The sequence below is a fragment of the Scomber japonicus genome, chromosome 1 (genome assembly GCF_027409825.1).
Source record: "Scomber japonicus isolate fScoJap1 chromosome 1, fScoJap1.pri, whole genome shotgun sequence".
In the NCBI taxonomy this organism is placed as follows: Eukaryota; Metazoa; Chordata; class Actinopteri; order Scombriformes; family Scombridae; genus Scomber; species Scomber japonicus.
Window position 1 is genome coordinate 18,480,782 of NC_070578.1, and position 25,161 is coordinate 18,505,942.

Genomic DNA, 25,161 nt, shown 5'->3' on the forward strand with positions numbered 1-25,161 from the left:
TCATGTAGTACACATCTCACATTTTAGTCTTAAAATCAATGAATACATGTATAATAAATAAAATAGTGTAAAATGTTAATCTACTAAGCAGGATATTAGAAGAGAGGACATATGTGTTAAACAGCTTTCTGTTGGTGGTTTAAATGTTGAAATAGCCACTGAATGAATATTTACTTTGTTTAATAGCCTACGTCAACTATGAAAATAATCAAAGCGAGGTACAATCATAGCCCAGCAAAATGTACCTTACTTTTCTGAATTATGTTTTTTTATTACATTTTTAACAGTTTCCAAATATGTTACACCACTTTTTCACCTGTATGCTACACTTTTAAGTGAGGTAACGTTAGTCAGTGGAGTGGTGCATTAAAACTTAAGCATTGACTCGGGCAGCAACTTGCTCCCATGCTGCTTCTGTCTCCTTAGCGTCTGCAGCGTGTTACTTTTTATGAAATATATGATCATGTTCGCAACAGGCCTGCAGGGGGAGCTCCAGTTACAGTGAGGTTACATAACTCGAACTTGTTTGGTTTTCTCAGTAGTTGCCATGGCGAATCAAGGTATTGGGGCTCCATTGATGATGGCTTTTTATAGTGGTTGCGCACGAGCCAAACTCAAGGTGAACATACTCAGAGTTGATTGAACTAATTCAGATCAGCTGTTCTGGAACCGGATACTCAGAGTTTCCCATCTCAGTAAGTCAACTCAGAGTTCAGGGTTAGACTCAGAGTTTGTTGAACCTCCAACTTGGAATACCCCCCAGGAGATCCGTCCACAAAGTGCATGATATTTATATCACGGCAAGTTGACGGACCAACAGCTGTATCTGAGTTTGCATAGTCACAATTCAACCTCAACTTCACGTAAATAAAGTCTAGCTATAGCACAACCGAATCAGCTCACGAAACTCAGATCAAACTAGGCAATACTGATCAAATAAGAATCAATATTCTGCTTATGGGTTGCCTATTTCTTGCCTCCAGTGTTCAGAAATTGACCTTAGTGTACTGTGAAGTTGTAAAATGAGATTGTTTGGAATGCAGCCATCAAGTTGAAAACGGCATAACAAAAACCAAACACTGCCCAAATTGCAATACTGTATGTTACCCACCACATCACCCACCGGCCAAAGCATTCAGTGATCTGGTGCGTCCAAATACATCGTTGCCAGAGTCTCTACATGCCTATTGCACTGTTGCACAGCCTAGCATGCCCCATCACACTCCTGCTCATGTATTGACAGTGATGTACATGTGGTTTGTATGCAGTGGTTTTAGCAGTTGGTGATTATTTGTCAGTGTGTGCTTAAAAATCTGATGCAAAATATACGTTTTGTATAGTTATGACATATCTATGAAGCATTATTACTATCTGTCTTCTATCATGGTGTTTGTATTTTTTGGCATTCATCCCTGCATACTTTGCTGCCACATTTCTATTGCAATCAGACATTGCTGCCAGTGCTCTTATCTTGTGCATTTGCATACACTGTAATTAACCATATGATTAATGACTATGTTACCATTAACTATGCTATCTGTGAGTGATAGTATCTCTGTCTCTGAGGCCTGTGGATCATGCAATAATGCAGCTGATACATGAAAATAAAGATTCAATGGTCCTGTTTTCAACTATTGAAATGATTTAAAGTGCACCTGGAGAGAATCATGTTAGAAGCATGTGAACCATAATTACATTGTTTTCAATATTCTGAGTCTCAAAGTACATCTTTAGAACCATATGTTGTTTTGGAAACAAAAACACATCAGGTGCATTCAGGAGTGGTTGTGGATGTTGCTCATGTGTCTGGAGAGGAGGTGGAGTGCACAGGGGCATGTAGAGCATGTCTGCTAAAGTGAATAAAATATTCTAGCTTTCTCTGGTGATCTTTATTTCTTGAATATAAGATTTGGAGCTTGTTGGTTTGTCTTTCGTCCATATTTATGTTTTTTTGTGTTGCAATACAGTACAGAAAGCACTGAGTCTATTTGAAAATCTTGGACACGGGGATGTTCCTTATTGGCCATTGAAGAGCAGTACATGTTGTAGTGTAGGTAGTGCATCTAACACACACACACACACACTGGAAAGACTGTTGAGTTTATCAGAGACAAAGATATCCACATATGTACAGACACAAGGATTTACAAATAAAGACACTATTCACAGTTACCCATTTATTTAGTAAATATGTTGCAGTACTTAAGCACAGAGGGCTTAGTGCATGAGAGTGTGTGTGTGTTTTTTTGCATTTGTGTTAAACTATACCACTGAAAGCCCTAAAGGGACTATTTATTTCCCCAAACACAGCATGTATTGATCCAGAAGACATGAAAGGCCCACAAACCCACCCTGATTCAAATAAGCAAACACACACCGGAACGCTTTTTCGCTCACGCATACATAAACACCAACACACACAAGCACACAATGGTGCACACAGGTCTACATGAAATTTCTATCTCTTACTTTATCTCTCTCCCACACACAACAATTGGAACACACAAATTGAGCTAGGATGAGAGTGTTAGAGTTGAAATATGCAGAGGTTTAACAGGGCTTACATTGTTTTTATGGTTAAAACCCACAGAGGAACGCACATACACGCACAGACAGGTGGGCAGACAGAACAGGAAAGCTGGGGATAAGCCTGAGATCACACACACACATGCACAGACACATGCGCGCATACACACACATATACACAGTATTTGTGGAGCAGAACAGGGCAGAGTCAAAGATGGAGTTTGGACTTTTTTTCACTAAAGACATAAAACAATGTATTTAATTTTTTTTGTTAATATTCTACTTGTAATCTGGAGTATTGCCCATCGACATCTCTACAAAAAACTTCTCAACTGCTGCATCTCTATGAAGTGTTATTGCTAAAAGGTTGTCTTATTGGCTCCTGGCTTGTTACTTTACTTGAGATAAAAATGCAAGCTTCTGTTTTCCCTGCAAAGTCATTTTGTAGAAAGCAAAATATTATGATTAATTTTGGATTCATTCACACAAGCTCTTAAAAGTGTCTCCTCACAGGGGTTCCAGAGGGTCCTCATCAACATCAGCAATAGTTTCATTTCACTCTAATTTAACACAGAAAACCCATAGGCTAACTCTCACCACTGGTTGTGCCAATTGAAACTTTAATTTCCTTCAAGATTCCAAATGTAAGATGATCTCATCTATTCATAACTAAACATTTACTGAATGTTTGGGTTTTAAACTGATGCATTTCCAAAGTTCCACGTGAATACATCTTCAATTTTTGCTGTTTTGTGCAATCAAAACACACCTACAGTAACTTTACATGGGAATACCACAGTTGTTGTTAGTTATTAGCATTGCTAAAGCTACACTGTGGAGATTCTGACCTGTAGTAGCACTATAGAACAGGTGTTTATAGAGGGTCAATATTTGGTAAAGAACACACAATGTAAACATAACCTTTGTTTGTTTACAATGAGTCACACATTACTCATTGTGTTAAACTGTAGTAAGACCATGCATAATCCATCTGGATATATTTACTTGCGTCATGTGGGACATTAGCATGGCAAGTGTGCTAACAACAACAGTCCACTCAGTTGTGAATTATACAGCGTTTTATAAAGCATCACTTAACCTCTGTCACTGTTCTTGCACTTGGTACAAACAAACAGCACTGCTTCCTCTGTGCTGCTATTACTTTGCCGTGCAGTAATAAAACAAGAATATAAACGGATATTTCCAGGATGAGAGGTGAATCCCTCTCCATCTTTCAAACCAGCTGACCATTGGAGAGCCTCATCATTTTGTGAGTTAAAGTTCAATTAGACTGAACTCTGCACGAAGGGACAGAGGCAGGTCAATCTGTTTCAGGAAGCTAATGTGTTTTGTCCCGTTCCATATAGTCATGAATGAAAAGTTAATCTCAGTCTGGCTGGACCATTACTCTGCAAAGAAGAGTGGTCAAGCCCAATGAGCCTGTTGGAGGGTTCCATCTGTGATCACTGAAGAGTTACAATGACCCATCCATAGTACTAGTTATTTTTTGTTTCTTATTTTGTCCTTCCCTCGTCTTTATTGCATTGACCTTGTGCCAAGCACACAAATCAGTCCCTGATAGGATGTCTGGCATGAAAACCAGCAGAACTTTATAATCTGCAGAGCAGAATTGAAGACTTGATATAATGTGGTAATAATAAAGAAATGTTTTGTTTTATTATTACTTTTGTTTTGTTAGTTGTTTGTTTGTTTTGCTGCATTTTCATGTTTTTCTTACTGATGGTGTCTAACTGCAGTCCTGGCGTCCTTCAGGTATTTCTTCCTCCAAGATAGTTAATGAGCCACATTCAGTCTCTAATACAAAGTGTGGCTCATTAACTTCCAGGGAACAAAAACCTGCAAGACATCTGCCCTTGACAAACAGGGCTTGACATACCTTAACAAGATTATTGGGCTTTAGACCAGGAGAGACACTAATCTGAGCCTTTGTCATGAGTCAAGATGATGTGGTCATGTGGTCTTAGATTAATCTTTAATCACCCTGAGCAGACTACTTTATTTTAAGGATGATCTTAATGACTCATATCCCTGATGTTTAAATGGAAGTTTAAACTTAGACTAGTCGACTTGTCTAAAAGTAAAAAAACACTAGAAAACAGTCAACATTGATCATAATTAAATCTATAAGGTTAAACATTGTCCCAAAAATATTGTGAATCTCATAAGAGCAATTTGATTATTACAACAGCATTTTCATTGGGTGAACTCAATCACATCGCAAATACGGTAAAAAATAATCAGTCTTCAGAAAAACAATGATAGACCTACAAAAAAATAACAGTTAGGCTTACAGATGGCTTGACATTGGATGAACAGTGTTATCAGGCTATTCAACAACGCATTTACTCAACTAATGAAACATTTTTGTTCAGCAAAAATAAAATGTCAATATGTTTCGGTGAAAGGCCAAGGCCAAGAAACTTCAGTCAATTAACAATAAGTCCAGCTGAGAAAACTCTCTCAGCTGCCACAGATGTTGCAGACACAAAAAGATAGGGGAAAAAAATGCTAAATGGAACATGCTGAGTCGCTCATGTAGGATTACTGGTACTGTGTACACATGCAGACTTGAAAAATGCTGAGCTGCTGTGAACAGCTGTGATCAGAGCCCATGCTGATTATTACATCTTCATCACATGTTTAAAGTTAAGAGGCCAAAAAAGCACCTGCACTTCTTCATCTAACCACTTGAACTGTGTGTGGCTCCTTTTTTCTTCATTTTGTTCACAAACCAAAACCTTACTGCTCAGCTGCTGTGAATTTTTTTTTTTTTAAACTACAGTTAAAAGTTTGTTGTTGTTCATGAGATGTAACGTTAGCCCTCTTTACTTTCTGATCTTCTCTCCTTTGTCTTGCTTTGTCAGAGATTACATAAAGTCTATTTAGTCCTTGCAGTGTTTCAAACTGACTTCCCAATATTAGCTAACCCTGATAACATTTTAAACATTTTCAAAAGGCCCACTACCACTTTCACATTTATTGTGAAGCACGTGCTGAAAGTATAAAGTTGGTATCAACAACTTTCAACCAAGTAGAACAAAAAACGACGGAGCTTGACTGACAGAATGACTGCTTGAAAATAGTGATACATAAGACACTATTATGCACAAGGGAATGTGGTACAGCTGAACAGCTGGATACAGCGTTTAAATGTGTGTGGCAGAAGGAGAGGTGTGGGTCCCTAAACAGGTTCTTTCGTGTAAAGTATCAGACATTTTCCCCCAAGTGCACAGATGCCAATATCCAAAGACAGCAACATTTTAAAGTGGTGGGGTAGAGTCAGCAAAACCTGGCTGTCCACCTCCACTTTCACTTTGATTGATGTCACTCTGGATCACAGGGGTTCCAGTGAATTTGGAGGTCCTGACATCAATGATTTATTGTGAGGAGTGTTATCTCAATTATATCACCTCTTCCGTGCTTTATTGCCCTGTGTAAGCGTATTAACAGCTGGCAGAAGAAAAAAAAAGTCATACGCATCAGTGGTTGTTAGCTTTACTTTGAGTGACACTGTGAGGTTTTAAGAGGTCAGATTTGGCAGCACTTACTTCTACAGGTCACATTTCTTGTGTAGTTTGTTTGGTGTTTGGCCACACAGATTTGACAACTTTTTAGTAACATTTGTTGTCAGTGACACCTTTAATTTCATATGAGTGTGAGTCTGTCCATTCAGTTGTAAAGGAACAAGTGTCATTTTATTCTTCGGCTGTGCTCACTTCCAAGTGAACAGGCAAATGTCGGATTAGGCATGTCACAGTTGATTGGTCCATAAAATTGGTCCAAAAATGGCGAAAAGTTTCGATAACTGTTTCCTATAACCCAAGGTGACATCTTCAAATGCTTTGTTTTGGCCACAACAGTCTACAACTCAAATATATTAAGTTTACTGCAGCAAAAGACTTAAGAAACCAGACAATATAATATAAGTTTGAAAAGTTTAAAAATGACTCAAAACAATTAATAAATTATCAAAATAGTTATACATATAACTTAATTTACCATTAACTATTAATATATTGTATATTAATTGAGTAGTTGGCAACTGATATATGCATACACTGCCTGGCCAAAAAAAAAAGTTGCCACCAAAAAAAAGGTCACACACTCTAATATTTAATACGGGCATGCACGGGCATATTCCAAGATGACAATGCCAGCATTCATCGGGCTCAAATAGTGAAAGAGTGGTTCAGGGAGCATGAGACATCATTTTCACACATGGATTGGCCACCAGAGTCCAGACCTTCACCCCATTGAGAATCTTTGGGATGTGCTGGAGAAGTCTTTGCGCAAGGGTCCGACTCTCCCTTCATCAATACAAGATCTTGGTGAAAAATAAATACAACACTGGATGGAAATAAAATGTGCATATGTTTTTGTGTGTCTTGGGGGGAGGAGTGTACGTCTATGCGTGTGTTTGTGTCAGTCTGATGATATATGGGAATAGTTGTGACATCGAGTTTACCCACGATTCTGTTCTGCCCAGGGGACCATGAACTGTCACCTACCAAGGAAATTGACTGTTTTGCACAAATGCACAGGCACACACAACACACACTCACACTGACACACACATACACATGCATAAGTGTATGTATACAAAGAGACCGAAGCAAATATGCATCTGCTCACATGTACATGGTCGACACAGACACAGACTGGTCCTTAAAGATATACAAAGATAAATACACAACTCATACACACATAAACACAGAGGAAGACAAATGGATTCACACATACGTGCCGCATGAAGACAGACACACACACATACACAAGCCCATCCATCCATTTTATATAGTGAGTTGACAGATGTAAATGTGCCCAGAGGACAGCAAGACTAAATGAAGATGCATTAGATCTTGTTTTCCTATGTGTGTGTGTATCTGTGTGTGTGTGTGTGTGTGTGTGTGTGTGTGTGTGTGAGAGAGAGAGAGACAGAGAGAGAGAGAGAGAGAGAGTGAGAGAGAGAGAGAGAGAGAGAGAGAGAGAGAGAGAGATGCAACAGGGACAGCAATGATTAATGTCTATTTAAACATTCAAGCAATGAACACTTGTGTTCCTGTTTTAATGGTCTGCTCTGTTGTGTTCTAGTCTAAACATCCATTATTAGTTCCATTAGTTAGTTTTGTCCTATTGTGTTTAATAAATTCTGCTTAATTCTTTAAGGCAAATAAGAGTATTCATCATGTCCACGTCTCTGATCTCTAATCTGATTTTGTCACTGTCAGTTAATGAAAGAGAAAGGTATTGACTCTGTGCTAGAGCCAAGCCTGTCTCCTAGAAATTACATCCATATACAACTAAACTACAACAGCAAAAACATTTTGCTGTTGTAGTTTCTCTCAACACAATGAGAAAATGTTGTTAATTAACATATTTGGCAAGTTGTAAAAATGCTGATACTGAACATATGAGTGAAATGTTCAAGGATGTCATACCTTGCTTTTTTCCTCAACAAAAGAGCTGATCATATCCTACAATATTTTATGGAAATTTGAAACTTTTTTTGTGACTGTGCAGTGACTTGAGGCATAACCTGTTTATTAACATTGTTGTAATATCAACATTTTTCACCAACATTGAAGTCCCCTTCTAGTTAAAAATCTTACAGTTGGATACTTGAGCCTCACTGTGCAGAGTTTGACGCTAGAAGTCTGTTTTCACATCTATCTCCTTAAGGAGGAAACATTTCTCTGTGCTCGCTGCGAATCAGATTTTTAGGGGTGGGCCTATGACCAGGATTTGTGACATCACAGCTAGTTTAATTTGAGGAATTTTAAAGTGGAAATGATACATTTTGATTGTGGAAAAATCATATCAGACACACATTATTGTTCCAAGCAGCATATTTTTAATTTTAATCAGGAGAGTCAATTGAAAAAAGTAAAGATAATTGTTTATCGTAACAGATGATATAGTGATAATTAAATCTTGTCGAGAAAGCCTTTGGTGCTTAGACTCTACAGGGAGATTTTTGTAATTGAGGGGCACCAGCCCTAAGCAGCAGCAAGATAAATCCCCCCATGGAGTGCAGACACTGGTGGTGATGGCGGTGGCTGATGACTCTACTGAAACTGATAGACTGATGAGACTGATGAAGTGATGAAACTGATAAATTGGCGAAGACTAGGCAGGGATGGGGAGAAGGAGGGGGAGGGTGCATAACAGCATCATGAACACACTAGAGGCAGAGAGAGACACATATTTAAAAAGACAGTAGCCACATTTTAGGCTAACAATGGAGTTGTGTCGCTGTGCTATTGGATAAATGTGACCTAGCTGAAGTGAACATGTGTGTGCTGATATCTCAATTGACAACCCCGACAAAATGACAGCAAAGGAAATTAAGAGTGAGCATGGCTGAGAAATGCAAATGGCACAATAGTAAGAGAAATATACAGGCGAACTAAAAACTGACCTCCCGAACTTTTGTGAAAGCTCCATATGTTTTATGTCTACAGGGATCTTAGTGCTTTTGTTGCCTAAATGTAACCACATGCAGGATGTGAACCTTGGTCTCTGGTGTTCCCCAGCTTGTATAGTCTCCATCCATCCACCCTGACTTCAAACTTCCTCCCTCTGACTTCATAGTGCTATATAAATGTTGCACTTCATTCATTAAAAAAAAAAACATTCCCAGTGAACATAATCCAGGCAGCGATCCTGTGTGTAATTGGGGGAAAAAACTAAGCTGTATATGAGCATAATTTCTGGGAGACAGGGTTGCAGGAGCATATATTGAAGGCTCTTGTGCTCAGGTGTGCGTATTAGTATCAATGAGGCAAGTGATGTTATTTCCTCTGTATTTATGACACACCGTAGCCTCAGGGCAGACCACTCTTACTATGGGAACTCACCGAGCCAGGTCAGGGTTGTCATACCAATGACGACAGGAAGGGAAAAGATAGAGCAGGATGTGTTGGCAGTGCTCTTTGCAGAGGAAGGAAGAGAAGTAGCAGGGGCGAGTGGGGGGAGTAATGAGGGACAGTGGGAATGGATGGGGTTTTAGAGATGTTGAGGTTTTCTGGCTGAATGAGGTGCTATTTTATCTTCCACCCCCCTTATCCTCAGCACTGTCTGTCATAGTGAAGTGTGGAGACCTTCCTGAGTTATTGTGGAAGTCTCATGGAGCCTAAAGTTAAGTTAAGTTTATTACTAAAAAAAAAAGAAGTTAACAGACAGGCAGACCGGCAGACTGATATTTAGTTTGCTGACTAGGCAGTTTTATTTTTGTTCATGCCGTTTCCGTGATGTGCTTAATGCTATTTCATTTCAGTAATGCTTTTCTGAGAGAGAAGCACAATTAAACTGCTGCTTCACTGGCTTCTTTCATATTAACTAGATAGTTCAGGCCTAAAGTACAGTATGAATTAGTCAGGAGTTCAAGCGTGAATCTGTTTTCTGGCCTCATTGACTTTATTTATGATGACAAAAATTGAAGTTTAAATTACACACAGAACATTTTAAGAGTTAAAAAAAGTGAAAATACATATTGTTCTACCTTGCCTTCAAACATCAAAGTATTTAATCTCCTTGCAACTCTTGAAGCTGGGAGGTGTCACATTATCAGTCCTTTTGTCAACTGCTCAGTCATTTAGTTTGAAAGTGGAAAAGAAAGTCTTTCATATGATTCAAACATAAAGTAAAGTCATTATCCATTACTGATGCAGCAGTGCTTTTAAAATAGAGTATTTAAATTATGTTTTGGGGCTTTTAAAGTCTTGGGACTCTTGGGAATTATAACTTTGGAAGCTCGTTGCACTTACTTACTAATTTAGGCTAAATTGTTCCATATCAACAAATGCACATATCTGAATACTACTTTAGTGCACATGCTTCTTTTAAGAGGAAATAATTGTGGATGTGCTTTTTGTCTTGTTTTACAGAGGTTGACTGATGTTTCCCTGTTTGCCCCCCACAGCACTCTGTAGCCTCAGGCCAGGTCACTGTTTCCATAGCAACCACTGGCCAGTAACACATTTCCCAAAAGCGACACTGCATTATTATTATTGCACACTCCCATTAAAATAGCAATTGTTTTTAAGCAAACACAGAAGCCTGCTCTATGGCGCATGTAACCCTTGAGTAAAATCTACATCACTGCATCACATGTAGACTTGTTTTTCAGTCAATAGTTTCAAATGTCTCCTGATGCACACTGTTTTCCCAAGGCATGGAAATCTTCATTTGTAATGTCTGTCTTGAAAACATCAAAACTACAAGTCTTACAGTAAATGAGTACCATTCAACAGCCTTGGCATCTATTGTAATTAAGAGTCTTGAGAGAATGTGTTAGACAGTGAGGTACAAAACAAACCTGCTGCAATTTGTATAAAGGAGGGAGAGCAGCAAAGAAGATCTTTTCATAGTCAGAGTAGCATGGACCCAATTTGATAATTATTCTTTATAGAATAAGGTTCACTTTAAATAAAAAGGTATACATTTTTTGTCCAATCTCTTTGTGAAAGTGGTTTAAAATCAACAGTTTTCCATTTTAATGCATACAACTTCCCAACTGTTCCATTTTTAGCCTATTGGAAAGAAAGAAAGCAAGAAAGAAAGAGGCAAACACAGGTGTCCTTATCCTAAGAAACTTCATTCAGTCCATCTGGGGGATTCCCAGTCCAGCTGGGACATGTAATTGATCCAGCATGTAGCCCTGAGGTCTCCTCCGAGTCAGTCTTGCCCAGAATACCTTAAGAAGGCAGTGTCCTCACCAGACCTGACTGCCTTAATGCAAAGGAGCAGCAGCTCATCACCTTAGACCTCCCCAAGTCAGTTACTCATCTGGCAGACTGAAATATAACCTCAGCCACAAGTAGCCATGTTTTGTTTTTGTTTTTTTCTTTCACTACTCAGCATATGATGAGGCCAAAGTTTGAAGGAAAGATGTGAGTTTCGGTTTATCCAGTAGCTTCCTCTTCACCACCATACAACGATACTAAGTAAATAGAAATGTTGCACCTAAACCCTGCCCCTTGACTTATAGGTGCCTAAAATTGTCCTGTGCCACTTTTTCTGCTTGTGGCTCCAATGCCTCTATAGCAGATGAGGTTCTCTCTGATGTTCTTAAAAATAAGTCATAATGCTCCATAATGATATATTTTTAATGAGAAAATAGCAGCTGCCGTATTTCCTCAATTAAAAGACACTATAGTCAATTAACAACTGGGGCTCTTATAATGGCCGGAGGCGTTGTTGACACAAACAAATAAAGGCTGACCCCCAAATAGCCTGGGGAGAAAACAAGGGCGGATAATATCCTGATGCCTGTTATATAATGTGCATGCCAGTTAACATAAATACAAGTTACCTGGATTTAACTCCTGCTCTATGAGTACATGTGTAGCCCTCCGGTTGACTGTCACAGAGAGGGGAGGGCGACAGAGGACACGTGATATTGTTTAATTTGGAGATAACAGCGCATATTTTGATAATAATGATGGCAGCTACACTACATGAGCATGGGTAACCAGAGTAACCAGAGTAACCAGGGTATATTGGAAGAGCCAGCATGCATACATCCATGAGCATGTTACCTGCATGCTACAGCTAAACGATGCACTGCTAAAATGTTCCGGGTAGAACTCAAAGGGATTTATTGTTGTTATTGTTGCACATGTTAATGTAATTGTATTACCAGTAACGTTGTGACCATTTTATTCATTTCACTGCAGCAAGTTACATTATGGATTAATGAAAGTATACAGTGGAGGAAATAATTATTTGATCCCCTGCTGATTTTGTAAGTTTACTCCCTTAGAAAGATATGAACAGTCCATCATTTTATGGTGGGTTTATTTTAACAGAGAGAGACAGAATATCAACAAAAAAATCAATTTTTTTTCTAATTTTATTTTGGCCCTTAAAACCCTCCATACAGCACATGCTTATGACAAATGTCTGTCAACTCTTGGCACAAGATTGGTCTGAATCTTTATCCTCACATTAAAGGCTTTGATTCTTATTTCTTCCAAAATTGATCCACGAGACTACATTTGAAAACCTGCCATAATTTTGCTTTTCACCAGTGGGTTTAAAGACCATTTAAAATTTAAAATCTTAAACGTCAGTAGATTTATATGAGTGTGACTGAGTATATATGAGTATATGTCAAAGCAAATGTCATCTGACCCTCGTAATTGTGGACTAACAATCACTCAAATCCTGGTCAAGAACTAGTTTTACATTAGGAACATCATGGGACTTATTGAGATGGGGAAGATGGGTTAATGTTATATTTCATTTCAAAGTTGAGACATTTCCTACAGACAGATCTTCCAAAAAACATATAGTTAAATATCAAAAGAGGTTAATTACCTCTACCGAAATTAATCCAGTGCTCAGTGACTTGCAGAAGACAACTGTGTGCAGCATGTCTCTAGTTATACAGTACCTGTAAGCTCTTTTACGCACAGTTGAGTTGGCTTTTACGCATGGCCTACACTGCCCTGTCATAACTAAACCATTTCTATGATGCTTGAGTAGCTTCAGGCATGTTGGACACCTAGAGAGGACTGTATCCTCCAGGCAGATGACACGCTATGTGGAGAGAGGACATTAATTCACTTATAGCAACAAGAATCCACATTGATTCTGTTTTTCAAACCTGACACATTAGTCCTACAGTCTGGTTTTGACAGCTAAATAAAGCCCTGCTACACAGACAAGACTGTTGTCCCCTGCATATGGGCACACCACATTTTTATGACCCGTGGCACACACAAATCCACTTAATTTAACTGCAGCCTAACTATTTGATCAGAAAAGTCCATGTTTGACCTGCAACTGAATAGGTAGAAATTCCCAATGTTACAGAATATGTGAAAAAACACACCAGCACAAGGGTGCAATAGAAACTAGAAGCAAGAGAACAGAATTTGGGGTGGCAGTGCCCTGCTCCAGAGAGAGGGGAGGATTGAAGTGCAGACACAAGTTTTTAAAACGTCATGCATTAATCCCTCAAGCTTCAATTTAATAGGTTCTGTCTTGAAGTAATGATTGTCTTTGCTCCAACATTGTTATTGCCGGCAGATAAACCTTTGTGCTTCGGGTCTGAAAAGGTTGAGAATCATTATTTGGGAACTAACTGCTCTCAGTATCCTAGAAAAATGGCACACAGACACTGGTGCTGTAGTTTGAATACTCAAAAATAACTTGACAGGTAAATGGTTGCAACAAAAGGTAGTTTTTTACCTTAAAGTACTTGCACCAACCTCTTAAATTTACAGTTATTAGAACGTACCTAAATTATGTAAAAATGTACGTACTTTTCACAACATTAAATCTTCTCCATGTCCTAGTCCAGGGGTTTGATTGTCACAATTAGGTGTCTAGAAAACTCCAGGCAGTCATCGCTCCCATAGTCTGGTACACAAGTTGTTTTTAAACTTTTTCTTTTTTTTTAGTAAATGTGTGAGCTTAAGAGAATCTGTTAGTCAGACCCTCATATTGACTGTACAGACATAAGAGTGGTATTGATGTGCTCATCTACCTCTTGGCAGGAAGTCGAATAGTCGTATTTCCCTAAATTTACTATTGCTTCAAGTTCCTAAACTTGCTGAAACATCTTTAAAGCTGCACTAATCAATGTTTTTATACTGACAATGAATTAAGTGACTATGTGTAATATGAAATGGATCGCTTATAGTGATGAACCCCTATCAAATTGTCAACCAACTCTAGAGTTATTCTCAGACTGCTTTCATTTCAAAAAAGGCTTTATTATATCTGTCAGCTATCTGTCCAGCACCAGACGACAGACAAGCAGAGTTAGCATCTAGCTGGTGAACATTGTTGAGCATTCTGTAGCTAAAGAGTTAAATATTTCCCTCAAGAACTGGTGGAGACCAAACCAGAGATAAAACAGGTGTGAATATTGGTCTCACGTTTGTTGAGTGTCTACAGATACAACTCCAAATTAGCACTAATGTTGCTCCATCACTGATGGAAATAGGCAGCTGTTTACATTCACCACAAAAAATTCATATGTTAATTTGTTTACAGCTTGCTCGACTGCTATCAATTATCAATTATCAATTAATGCTTCTTTAAGCAGTCCATCTGAGTGGTTGTATATGATCCAAAGTAAGCTAATTAACATACAGTACCAGTCAAAAGTTTGGACACACTTTCTCTTTCAAGTGAATGGCAAAGTGTGTCCAAACTTTTGACTGGTACTATATATTCAAAAAAAGAGCCTGCATTATAATGTAGCTGGTACCACAACATTATTTTTATTGCAAGGTAGCAACTATTTTCACCTACAGAACATAACAGAATGCACGAAAGCAGAGCCATACATTTTGACTTCAATAAACCTGCCATGTTTGGTCTGTGATTCTGCTCCACGTCTGTTGGTGTATACCTGGTGATTCTGTTGCTGCTGATTTTCACTTTTATGGTGCTGGCCGTCACAGCATGTGGATGTTGTATATTAGCGACCAATATTCCTTAGTTCCATAGTCAAGCTGGAAAGGCTGAGGAGAGCTGGTGTTTAACAGAGTGTAGCTGCTACAGTGATTACTCTGTTTAGCAGGTGATTGATGAGGAGCACTGCTGGAAATGTCACTTGCCCCGCTAATATATTTTCACCAAGGGAACATAGGAAAAGAGGTGTTAATACATTTTAATACATTTACGGAGAGGGAGCAGAACAGAAATGCAACTTTTAAGGTTGTTTTTTTTCCCCCAGCGATGTGTGTTTTAGGCCTCAGCTTACCACCACAGAGCTGCAGAGCTGTATGTAGATAGTATTTTTTTCTAACACAGTGTTTGTCATTATCCATACGCACCCAAGTTTTAATCGATTGGTGTTGTTTACTATGTAACTTGTGATTCTACAAGCCCTGGTTCATTAGGCTGTGGTTTATTCTATGGCATTCTCTGTGTTGTAGAACAAAGTGAAGTCTGTACTCTGATTGCCCTCCTTCACTGGTGATCGTTGGGAATTAATGCTGGAAACATTACTGGCTGGCACACTTAAAAGGAAAATCCGACATCCAGAATTGTCAAGCAGAATTTAGATATGTTGTTCTCATTATCTTGGACAGTGTAGTCACTATTTGAGATAATAAACAGCTCTCTGTCCCAGAGCAATAAATGCAGGAACAGAAGCTCTGATCTGTAATATGATTGGGGTGTACAGTGCAGCGTGCTGCTTTGAATATGAACCCAATGAACTATAACCACAGAGTGTTTGCTTGAGTCTCATCATAGTAGGCATCCCTGGGTTTAAAGTACCAGAAAGATTTATCATTGATACAACCAAAGTAGTACTGATTTTTCTAACCAACAGCTGATATGATTAGTATTGACCATCACTGGAGCCGCTAATACATATTAATACATGGACATGTATTGTAGTTGGTAATGTTCATATGTTAGCTTCGTGGAATTGTATTTCAATAAATTCCATAGTGTAAAGGAAAAAAGGTTTTACTTTAAAATGTCACTCGACAGCCACTTTGCCTCCATATCTTCACTGAATTGCTGTTTTATGTCCATGTTGAAGTTAACTCCTGCTCAGCTGGCTGCTGACATTTCTGGACACTCACCTTAAAAGGACATTACCCTTAAAATGAATGCTTACACATATCCCAAAATAAAATACTGGAAATCAATCTTGAGGGCTCAGTTGTTTGGAGCAAAGGTGTGCTCGCAAGGTGAACACCTCCCTTTAATGTCTTTGATTAATGAAGTGGTGCTGCAGGAAATGTCATGTTAGCTGTTGACACATCTAAACTAGGGGGGCACAACGGGTGGTTGGGGGCCTGCATTCAGCAATGGCCCTTGGCCACAGTTGGCCAGGAGCCCCATTAGTGTTTGGTCGGTTAGAGTTATTATGTACTATGTGTCAGTGAAGCTGTTAATACATTTTCGCCATGGGAGCACTAGCACTGCTGCAGAGTCCATTTAGCTCAGGGGCTTTGGCATCGTTCCAACAGCAACAACTCTACATCAAGAATCACAGACTAAAGGAGTATGGCGATTGTTATTTGGTAATACATGTACACCATGGGAAGTGAGTGGAAGTGTTAATGGATTATGGATTGCACCCATTGAGACATACTTTCATTGTGAACTCGGGGTCCCAGCAAAGCTGCAGATGGAGAATGATTTTTTAGAGTCAAAACAGTGACGGTGGTTAGTAAAATGATGTTGTCTGCACCTTTTCCCAAATTATGTTGGGATGCTGAGTATGTGGACTATTCTACAAAAACTATGCAGAGATCAGTGTTTTGTTTTGTTTTTTAGACAGTGACTAACTGGACTTAGGAGGTTATTTTCTGTACTCTAAGGTTTAGTAACTAAGGCTTTTAGTAAGAGAACAAGAGAATTGTGACATATTAGATGTATTTTTGGGGATGTAGATTTGTTTCCACTTAATTTTGAGCTAAGCCGAAAACAGAGTTCTGAAAATCTTCTTATTTAAAAAAGTTAGTCTGCCAAAGTTTTAATCACACAGAAAGATGAATTTTCCCAGACAAATTCCAAATGCTTACATCTGTCCAAATCCCTGTTCAGTAATATGAGCACACGGTCTGACATTTGTTCTGGTTCCGCTTGGTTTTAACTTTACAGCCCCCTGGAAACCAAACAAGAAATTGGTGATTTTTGCCAGGTATGAGGAGCAAGATTTGACAAAACATCTGTTCCAATTTTGGCTAGTGGCAAGTTATATATTGTGGATGCAGATATCACTCGGCCATTTTACAGTTTCTTTCCATGTGTCTTTACTGAGTGACAGCTCTAAAACAGCATCACCTATGTGAATATTTTGCTGAGCTGAAATATTGAATGATTTAGCAATATCATCTAGTTATTTTTTAAACATATTCTGAAGTAATCTTCTCGTTTATTTTAGTCTCCAAGTATAATTGTATTTAATTCTATATTTTATTGAATTGTAGTTTATGTAGACATCGTCACCCGCTCACTTCGTTTCACCACAGGCAAGAAAATGAAAAGTTATGCAGGTTGGCTTTCATTCTGTGGCATCTGATTTAGTGCATCCATAACAGCAGATTCAAGGAGGGATTTGCCTTATTATTTTTAGTGGACGGTTGGCTTATATGTATCACTTATACTGTACTGTGGGAGAGAACAGTGTAGAGGCAGTGCAGGACGTTTAACTTAGTTAGACACATGGACGGATGGAGTCATCCTTCTTAATTGTAGACATAGTTTTAATAGATAATGTATAGAGTCAATCAATGTAAAGTTTGCATTCTGACCAAAAAACAATTGTTGTAGGTTTCATATGTCTTCACACAAACATTTGAGCAAACTCTCTTTAAAAGATGTGGAGTTGTAGGATTATTATTATGTAATTAGTGGTGCAGAATTATTTTAGAATTGTAGAAACTAATAGTGGGAAACTAAAAACGTGCAATTTAGGAGGAAAGAAGAGAGAGGACAAAACAAATTAGAAAGGATCAAATAGAAAATAGGATACAATTGTCTATGTACAAGGTTTCTGCAAGACGCTAATGATTTATTAATAACTTTACAAAAGCCTTCATCAACACCTCTCTTTTCCATCCCTTCCTGTCTCCCTCACTTCCTCATCCCTTGTGGCTCTTATCTTTTACTTCCTTCATTCCTAATTCGTTCTGTCCGTCTTAACTATTTGCCATTTTCGTCCTCACTCTTTTTTTCTTCCCTTCGTCTTTTACTATTTCTCTCCTCATGCCAAACTTTTCTGCATGTCACTGTCATTTCTTAGCCTTGCTTTCATAACCACACTCTGTCCTCCGTCTTTACACACCTCTGTTTCACTATTAAAATGCTGTCCTTGCCTGGAGTTGCCATAGCAATGCACTGACCTGCCCTAAGGCTGTGAAGTGCTGGAAGGGCCGAACACAACAGAGAAGCTTCATCAGTCACTCTCAGAAGACACCCACATACAGAGGAATGCCCCAACGCACACACAGATGTGGACACACTAATAAAAAGACATGCACATACACACACATAGTAAGTTACTCCATTGATGATATAGAAAAATAAGTTGTCCACCACTGCACAAACTAGCATTGAATTCCCAACAAAACTGCTTTCAGCTTTTCCATACACTTCATTTAATAGCAAAACTCAGCCTGTGCAGTTGGGTTTTCCTCATTCATGTGAGTATCCAAAATTCTCCATCTGGAATTATGTACAAGGAAAAATATCTCTATATTTCAGTGGCTGGTATACATAATTGTAAAAGACCTTGGAAGAAAGATAACACCTGCATAATGTACCAGCCCAGCAACAAGCTTTTGTATTCCAAAAGATGCAACTTTATTCTAATTTCTCCACTGAGTATGTGCTTTTTTAGTCATGTGGGAATTTTGTATGTTGTAGTTTGTGTTCGGAACATTTCATCCCCACAAAATCTGCTTTAATGAGGCAACGAGAAGCCTGCACTGGCCTTAGTACTCTTAATGGGCACACAGCCTAACAGTTTCATGCACACATCTGTTTGTTATTCTGATCGGTCCAGAATCATAATGCACTCTCTTTTTTCAAATAACCCAAAAATGACCTCAATAGAGAAAGAAACAGAGACAAATTTAAAACAAAAACAAAGAGTCATTCAGTATTATGTAATCAAAGTTATTATGCTACTGAATACAACTGCTAATTTGAACTTTCCCAGGCAGGAGGTCACAGCTAAACAAGGTTGTATAGTACTGATTAAAACCAGCCAAACATATCCAAGCATGGTGCATACTCTGTCTATGTTGTAAATCACAAGTAGTTACCCAAAACAGCATTGATTAATGACAGCAACGTAAAACAAGTCATTTGCTGTTTTGTAATCTGAATTTGCACTGAAAATTACTTAATTACAGTCCAACAAATATCTCTCTACCCAGGTAGACCATTCTCTCAGGGTACAGCTGTTAGGTTCTGTTCTTGAAATATTCCTCACTGAAACCGCAGTGGAGACAAAGCTTTTATTTTTTAAATTAATGTTTGTTAAAAAAAAAAAGAAAAAGGCCTTGTATTAGTATTAGTAAACCTATAGACCATACACTACACCATGCCTATTTACTTCTCTGATACAATTATTATGCCTGTGAGATACATTTATCTTTCTGTTAAATACAACAGAATATGTATTAGCTGTATAGTTCAAAGGATAGCACTGTTTCATTAGAGTGACATGTTTTTATTTCCCATGGTATTCATTTGGTAACTTTAATAGACTGTATTTGGGTACCAGGAGCTGTACATACATGCATTGAGTACATGCATTTGTTGTAAACATTTTTGACTATACAGTAGGCTTGTTTCATGCAATGTTTTTTCATCACACGTGGGCTTGTAAGCTAGAGTAGATGTCTGAAAGATGCCTTGAACACTTTGATGTTTTCTAAAAAGGGCAAGTGATTCATTTGCAGGCAAGATGATTTAGCTGGAAGGCCATATTAAACCCATAGGCTATTATTTGTCTACTATATGTAGATTGATTATTAAAACATGAAAGCATTAACTAACATGTTTTAGATAAAACCTAAAATGTTCTAAGTAATAATAATTATTAATTAAAAAGATGTTTTGTTCCTTCATTTTTAATGTATTACATCTCAAATGTAACCAACAAATGTATTATACAGGATTTATTACATGGATCTACAATTGGGACATGTGAGCTGTCAGATCATGACAGGATGAAGCTACACTTCTCACCACTTCGTGCATACTGAGTCTCACATCCATCCTACATTGGCAATGCAAATAATCAATTGTTTTACACAGAATCAAGAGTATGTTGGAATAGTCAAAAGTCTAATCTCAGCCTTAAAAAGAAGACTAAACTGTTAAAAATTACATGACTGAAAAAAGAACAAACCTTTATCGCCAGAATTGAAATGGTTTCTCTCAAAGCCTGGACAAAAATGCAGCTATAGTTAAGTATGTCATTAGCTGTTATTGACGATACTTACTTGGACTATAAAATAAGTCATTTCTAGAATTTCATTGCATTTTAGTATTTTGAAAACTTTGTTTGTCTAAAATAACCTCTGATTCTTACAGATGACCTCCTCAGACATTGGTCAAATGAGGGAATACCTTTGTGCACCAGGCTGGCTCATTAAAATACGCCAGCCTGGCAGACACAGGACTGTACAGTCACATAAGTGTGACTAATGACTTGGCTCAGACACGTGATTCCTTTCATTTTCTCTTCTTTCCGTAGCGTCCTTCCCTCCCTCTTCCCATCCTTTAGTTAGTGCTATTAGATCGGGCTTTGAATTTGGTTGTATGTCTCACCTTGTTAAAACAAAGCAGGCGGTATGTTTGCACAAAGGACGGCATGGTCAGCTCAGTGTGAGTAACTTGCCTCTGATGCATGACTTCATACAACCCAAATAGTGAGTCAATTAGAGTAAATTATACATGTTTAGGGCCCACTGCAATTAGTTCACCTCTCTCTTTTCCTGTTTGACTGAAGTCTGTGTCTTTCTCCTTTCCTGTCTCCTCCTCCTCCTCCCCCCTTCCTTTCCCCTGTCATCTCTGTCGCTAGTCATTCTCTCTCTTCTTCCACCTCTCTCCTGTCTTTCTCTTCATCTTCCTTTCTTTTTTTCCCTCTTCCCCCCTCTTTGTCTTCCTCTCAGCCCCCCAACCTTCCCCTTTTTCTCTCTGTCCTAGTTCTTAGGGTCTCATGGTGAAGCTTTGTCTAATTACCATGCTAGCGTTTAATTGGAACAGCGTACACAAACACACAAATTGACTGATTGAATACCCCTTACATGTAAACTGGCTGCACTATGTGTACACACACACACACACACACACACACACACACACACACACACACACACACACACACACACACACATACACACAAGCCAGTTGGATACACATGACATGCACATACTACACATCCAGCAAGTTAACATGCTCCAGTTGTACAAATACACATAACACAGCGTACACCATGGTTAGATACTGTGGAGTTTATCCAGGTTGTACTACAGTTACTCTGTTGATGCCCCTTCTGTGGCACTAAGGCATGTTGGCTACAGTCATAGATTGATTTTGGCCTAGTTATACCATGAGCTGCCTGTAGCTGCTTCCACAGTAGAACTGTGTCATCCAAGAACTGGCAACAACAGATGCACATTGGAGGAAAATCACTAACCAGATACACACAAGGAATATCATGCACTCACATCCACATATTGTTGGATCTGTAGCAAACCAAACTTTCACATTGTGGGAATTTTGTGATGCTGATATTTTTTGCTTTTTTTGCTTAATTTCTATCGGATTATATTTGATTGTTGATTTTATGAGATATATTTGATATACTGTATCTATTTGGTAGATTTGCATTCCATATGAATCATCACATACTGTACCAGAATGCTGTAGAGATATTGCTGAAGTTTTTTGAGACTATCCTACATGAGTGATTCCCACCTGCGGGTCATGACCCTCCTAGGAGACAGAAGGTAAATCTGAGGGATCATAAAATAATTGGCTGGATAGGAAAGAAAAAAAAACTAAATCCAAATTCCAGTGTCTCTTCTTGTTGTTGTTGCTTGTTGGCTGCATGGTTCATCTTGGTCACTTAACTGATGAAGATTTTTGATTGCACTATTCAAATGGTTACTATCATTATTATTATTATTATTATTATTATTTTATCTAGGTACAATTTAAATTTAGTTTTTAATTCTGTTTTCTTTTCTGTGTTTCAGTCCTGCCCAGCCATACGTGTGGCACCCCCGGCCTAATTCCAAATGGAGTCATTCATGGCTCGCGGTACAACATGGGGGACAAGATCCGTTACAGCTGTGAGTCAGGTTTTGTACTGGAAGGACATAATATCCTCACATGTATTGTATCACCAGGCAGTGGAGCACAGTGGGACTTCCCATCACCATTCTGTAGAGGTAAGAGGTTATTTCTTTCTGTCTCCCTTTCTCCCTTTCCTTTTTTTCTGTTCATTAATACTTGTTTAATTTATATTTTGATTAAATCACTTAAATTGATTTAAAGACATTAATTATATGTAAGTCAAAGCTTGTACTTAAAGCAGATAATAAAAGTATGCATATGCATTCTATATGACAACTTTCACAAACTCATGTCCCAAACCAGGTATCTACCTTCATATAATTCCTAATTAAAATGTATTTCTAAAAATGCCTAGTGTCAGTTCACACTAGACATTTCTCTAACTCTAATTGTTTGGGTCATGAGAATTGAAGGACCTTAACGTGGGGTCTGCAGCCGGAAGAAGATGAGAAGCCCCAGTGTATTGATTACTTTTAAATCATAGCAAGGTCTGGCTCAAATTACTTAACAAACCATTGTATGAACCAAATGGAGCCAAAAATCCTCAAGCAAAGCCTTTCCAATGGTTCATTAGTCTACAGACAAGAACAAATCTGTCCAGGTTTTCACCATCCGGGCCGATAGATGTTTGAACATCTCAGTTCAGGGATTCTTGTGATAAATCTTTGCAAAACTCACTGTTAAATCTTAGTGTCTTTCAGCATTTGCATTTTAATTATTTGGCTTCAGGCTTTCTTCTGCCTTCTGTAATTTGTTGTCTTCAAGTGTTTGAGAATGTACAAATACTGTTTTAATGAAAACCTGATGACATAATTAGGGATGATGATGATGATGATGATGACGATGTGAAGATCATATTATTGTTGTTTTAGTTATATGTTCATGAACAGAAATGAGAAATTAAACATACATACTATAGAAAACAAACATTAAAAATAATTATGTTTGTTACGTTTGGTTTATCAAGTCAATCCAGGAAATCTCCAAAATGTGTGATATATGAAAAATATGTATGTGTAGAGAATTGCAATTCTTACCATACTTCAACCTCTCTGTCTCTCTCCAGCGGAGGGAGCATGCGGCGGTACGTTACGAGGCACTGCAGGTTCAATAACCAGCCCTGGATACCCTGCAGAGTATGACAACAACCTGGACTGCACATGGTCAATCCTCGCTGAACCTGGCGACACTATAGCTCTCGTTTTCAATGACTTCTTATTAGAGGACAAGTATGACTTCCTGGAAATCAGCGGGACAGAGGCACCAAGCATATGGTGAGAAACATCTCATACACAGACTACATTGTTTTGTTTTATTTTATGTATCAGTTTATATGTAAGGGACAAGCACAGAGAACATTGGCCATTGCAGAAGCAGTGTCCAGTGTACTGTGCATGTATATATAGCACATTCAAGCAATCATGAAAAAGACATGTTACAGTTTAAAATCAGTATAGTAAAACAAGAACAGCCATCCATGACAACACACAAACAAACATACAAACAGACAAATAACTCAATAACTCAAGCACAAAGATGATGACTAGTTGGTGCCTTGATTATAGTTCTTTTAAAATCCTGAATCTGCTTTGAACTGGCACATAGGGAATTCAGGAGGGTTGTGCCTTTGATTGAGAATGCAGTTTGTGCAAAGAAAGTTTGACAGTGTCTAATTCTAAAAGGTTTCTTCTGACATGCTTTGTTTGTTAGTGTCAGTGTAGTGAAGTCGAGGTATGACAGTGTTGAAAATGGGTGGAGCTAGATGGTGGAGACATTTACATGTAAGTTTGATTTATCTGATTTGCCTAAAAAGTTTGAAAATTGACCCTGACAGTTCCACCTAACTTTTATGTGTTTGTCAAAGCTGAGGGTCCAAAAGAATTCAAAGAAAATACTCCAGTACTGTCTCTAGTGCATTGTCTTTTATCCCCACTTTGAAAGTGTCTGTGTTTGGGATCTTTCTGATTAGGAGGCACAAAGAGACAGTTTTTTATATATATATTCAGTGTTAGGCAGGAAGTGTCAAGCCAATATTCCACCTTGCCCAAGCAGTCTTTTAGTTTGGCTGCAGTAATAGTAGGTGTTTTTGCTGCCACAAATAAAGAAGTATTGTCTGCGTACAATTCCTTTGCATCAATCAGAGATGTCATTGATACACACACTAAACAATAAAGATCAAAGAGCTAATCCTTGTTGTATGCTCATTTTACTTTTCATGTCAATCAGATGTGGAATGACCGATGGTGACCTGTAGACTCCTGTATCATATATATGAGAATGAAACCATGTTTTAGGTAGTTTGGACAGTAAGATGTCATGATTGACAGTATCTAAAAACACCTTAAAAGACTACATTTCCTAAGTGTGTCATTAACTGTTGCACTACAACCAAGAAAAATGACTTTGGGAAAAAATGGAAGTATGGAAATAGGCTTGTAATTTGGTTAGCTACACCTGATTTGAAAATGGGTGCACTCAGAGCTGTTTCCCAATGATTATGAATTTTTTTTCTGTAGCTATAGACAAGATCATGATTTTGGCTAATGGTTCTGCAAGAGTGGATGAGTATCCCCTTGAGAATAGTGTGCCTAGATTAAAGACAGTTTATAGATTGGTAATGATTTTGTGTACTATATCATTTTAATATAGAAAAAGCTGTTGACTAATTGAACTGACTGTGTAAGTCATTGAGTGTTCTGGTGGTTAGTTTTACCAGCACACACACTGTTTTTAAAATTAAGAGTACTGTTGGCTTTCATGTTGGTTTGTTCAGAATATCACACATTTCTGTTGAAGGCTTAGATGTGTTTTTGC

At 38.2% G+C, this 25,161-nt stretch overlaps 1 protein-coding gene across 1 annotated transcript in view; it reads left to right on the forward strand.

Annotated features, from left to right (window-relative positions):
* LOC128357768 (CUB and sushi domain-containing protein 1-like) overlaps positions 1 to 25,161 on the forward strand; it is a gene marked incomplete at its 5' end in the record, with an annotated part of 321,638 nt that overhangs the window by 86,027 nt on the left and 210,450 nt on the right. Inside the window, 2 exons of the mRNA XM_053318176.1 lie at positions 22,248 to 22,442; positions 23,414 to 23,621. Coding sequence (XP_053174151.1) covers positions 22,248 to 22,442; positions 23,414 to 23,621 — 403 coding nt within the window. The remainder of the gene's footprint in view (positions 1 to 22,247; positions 22,443 to 23,413; positions 23,622 to 25,161) is intronic.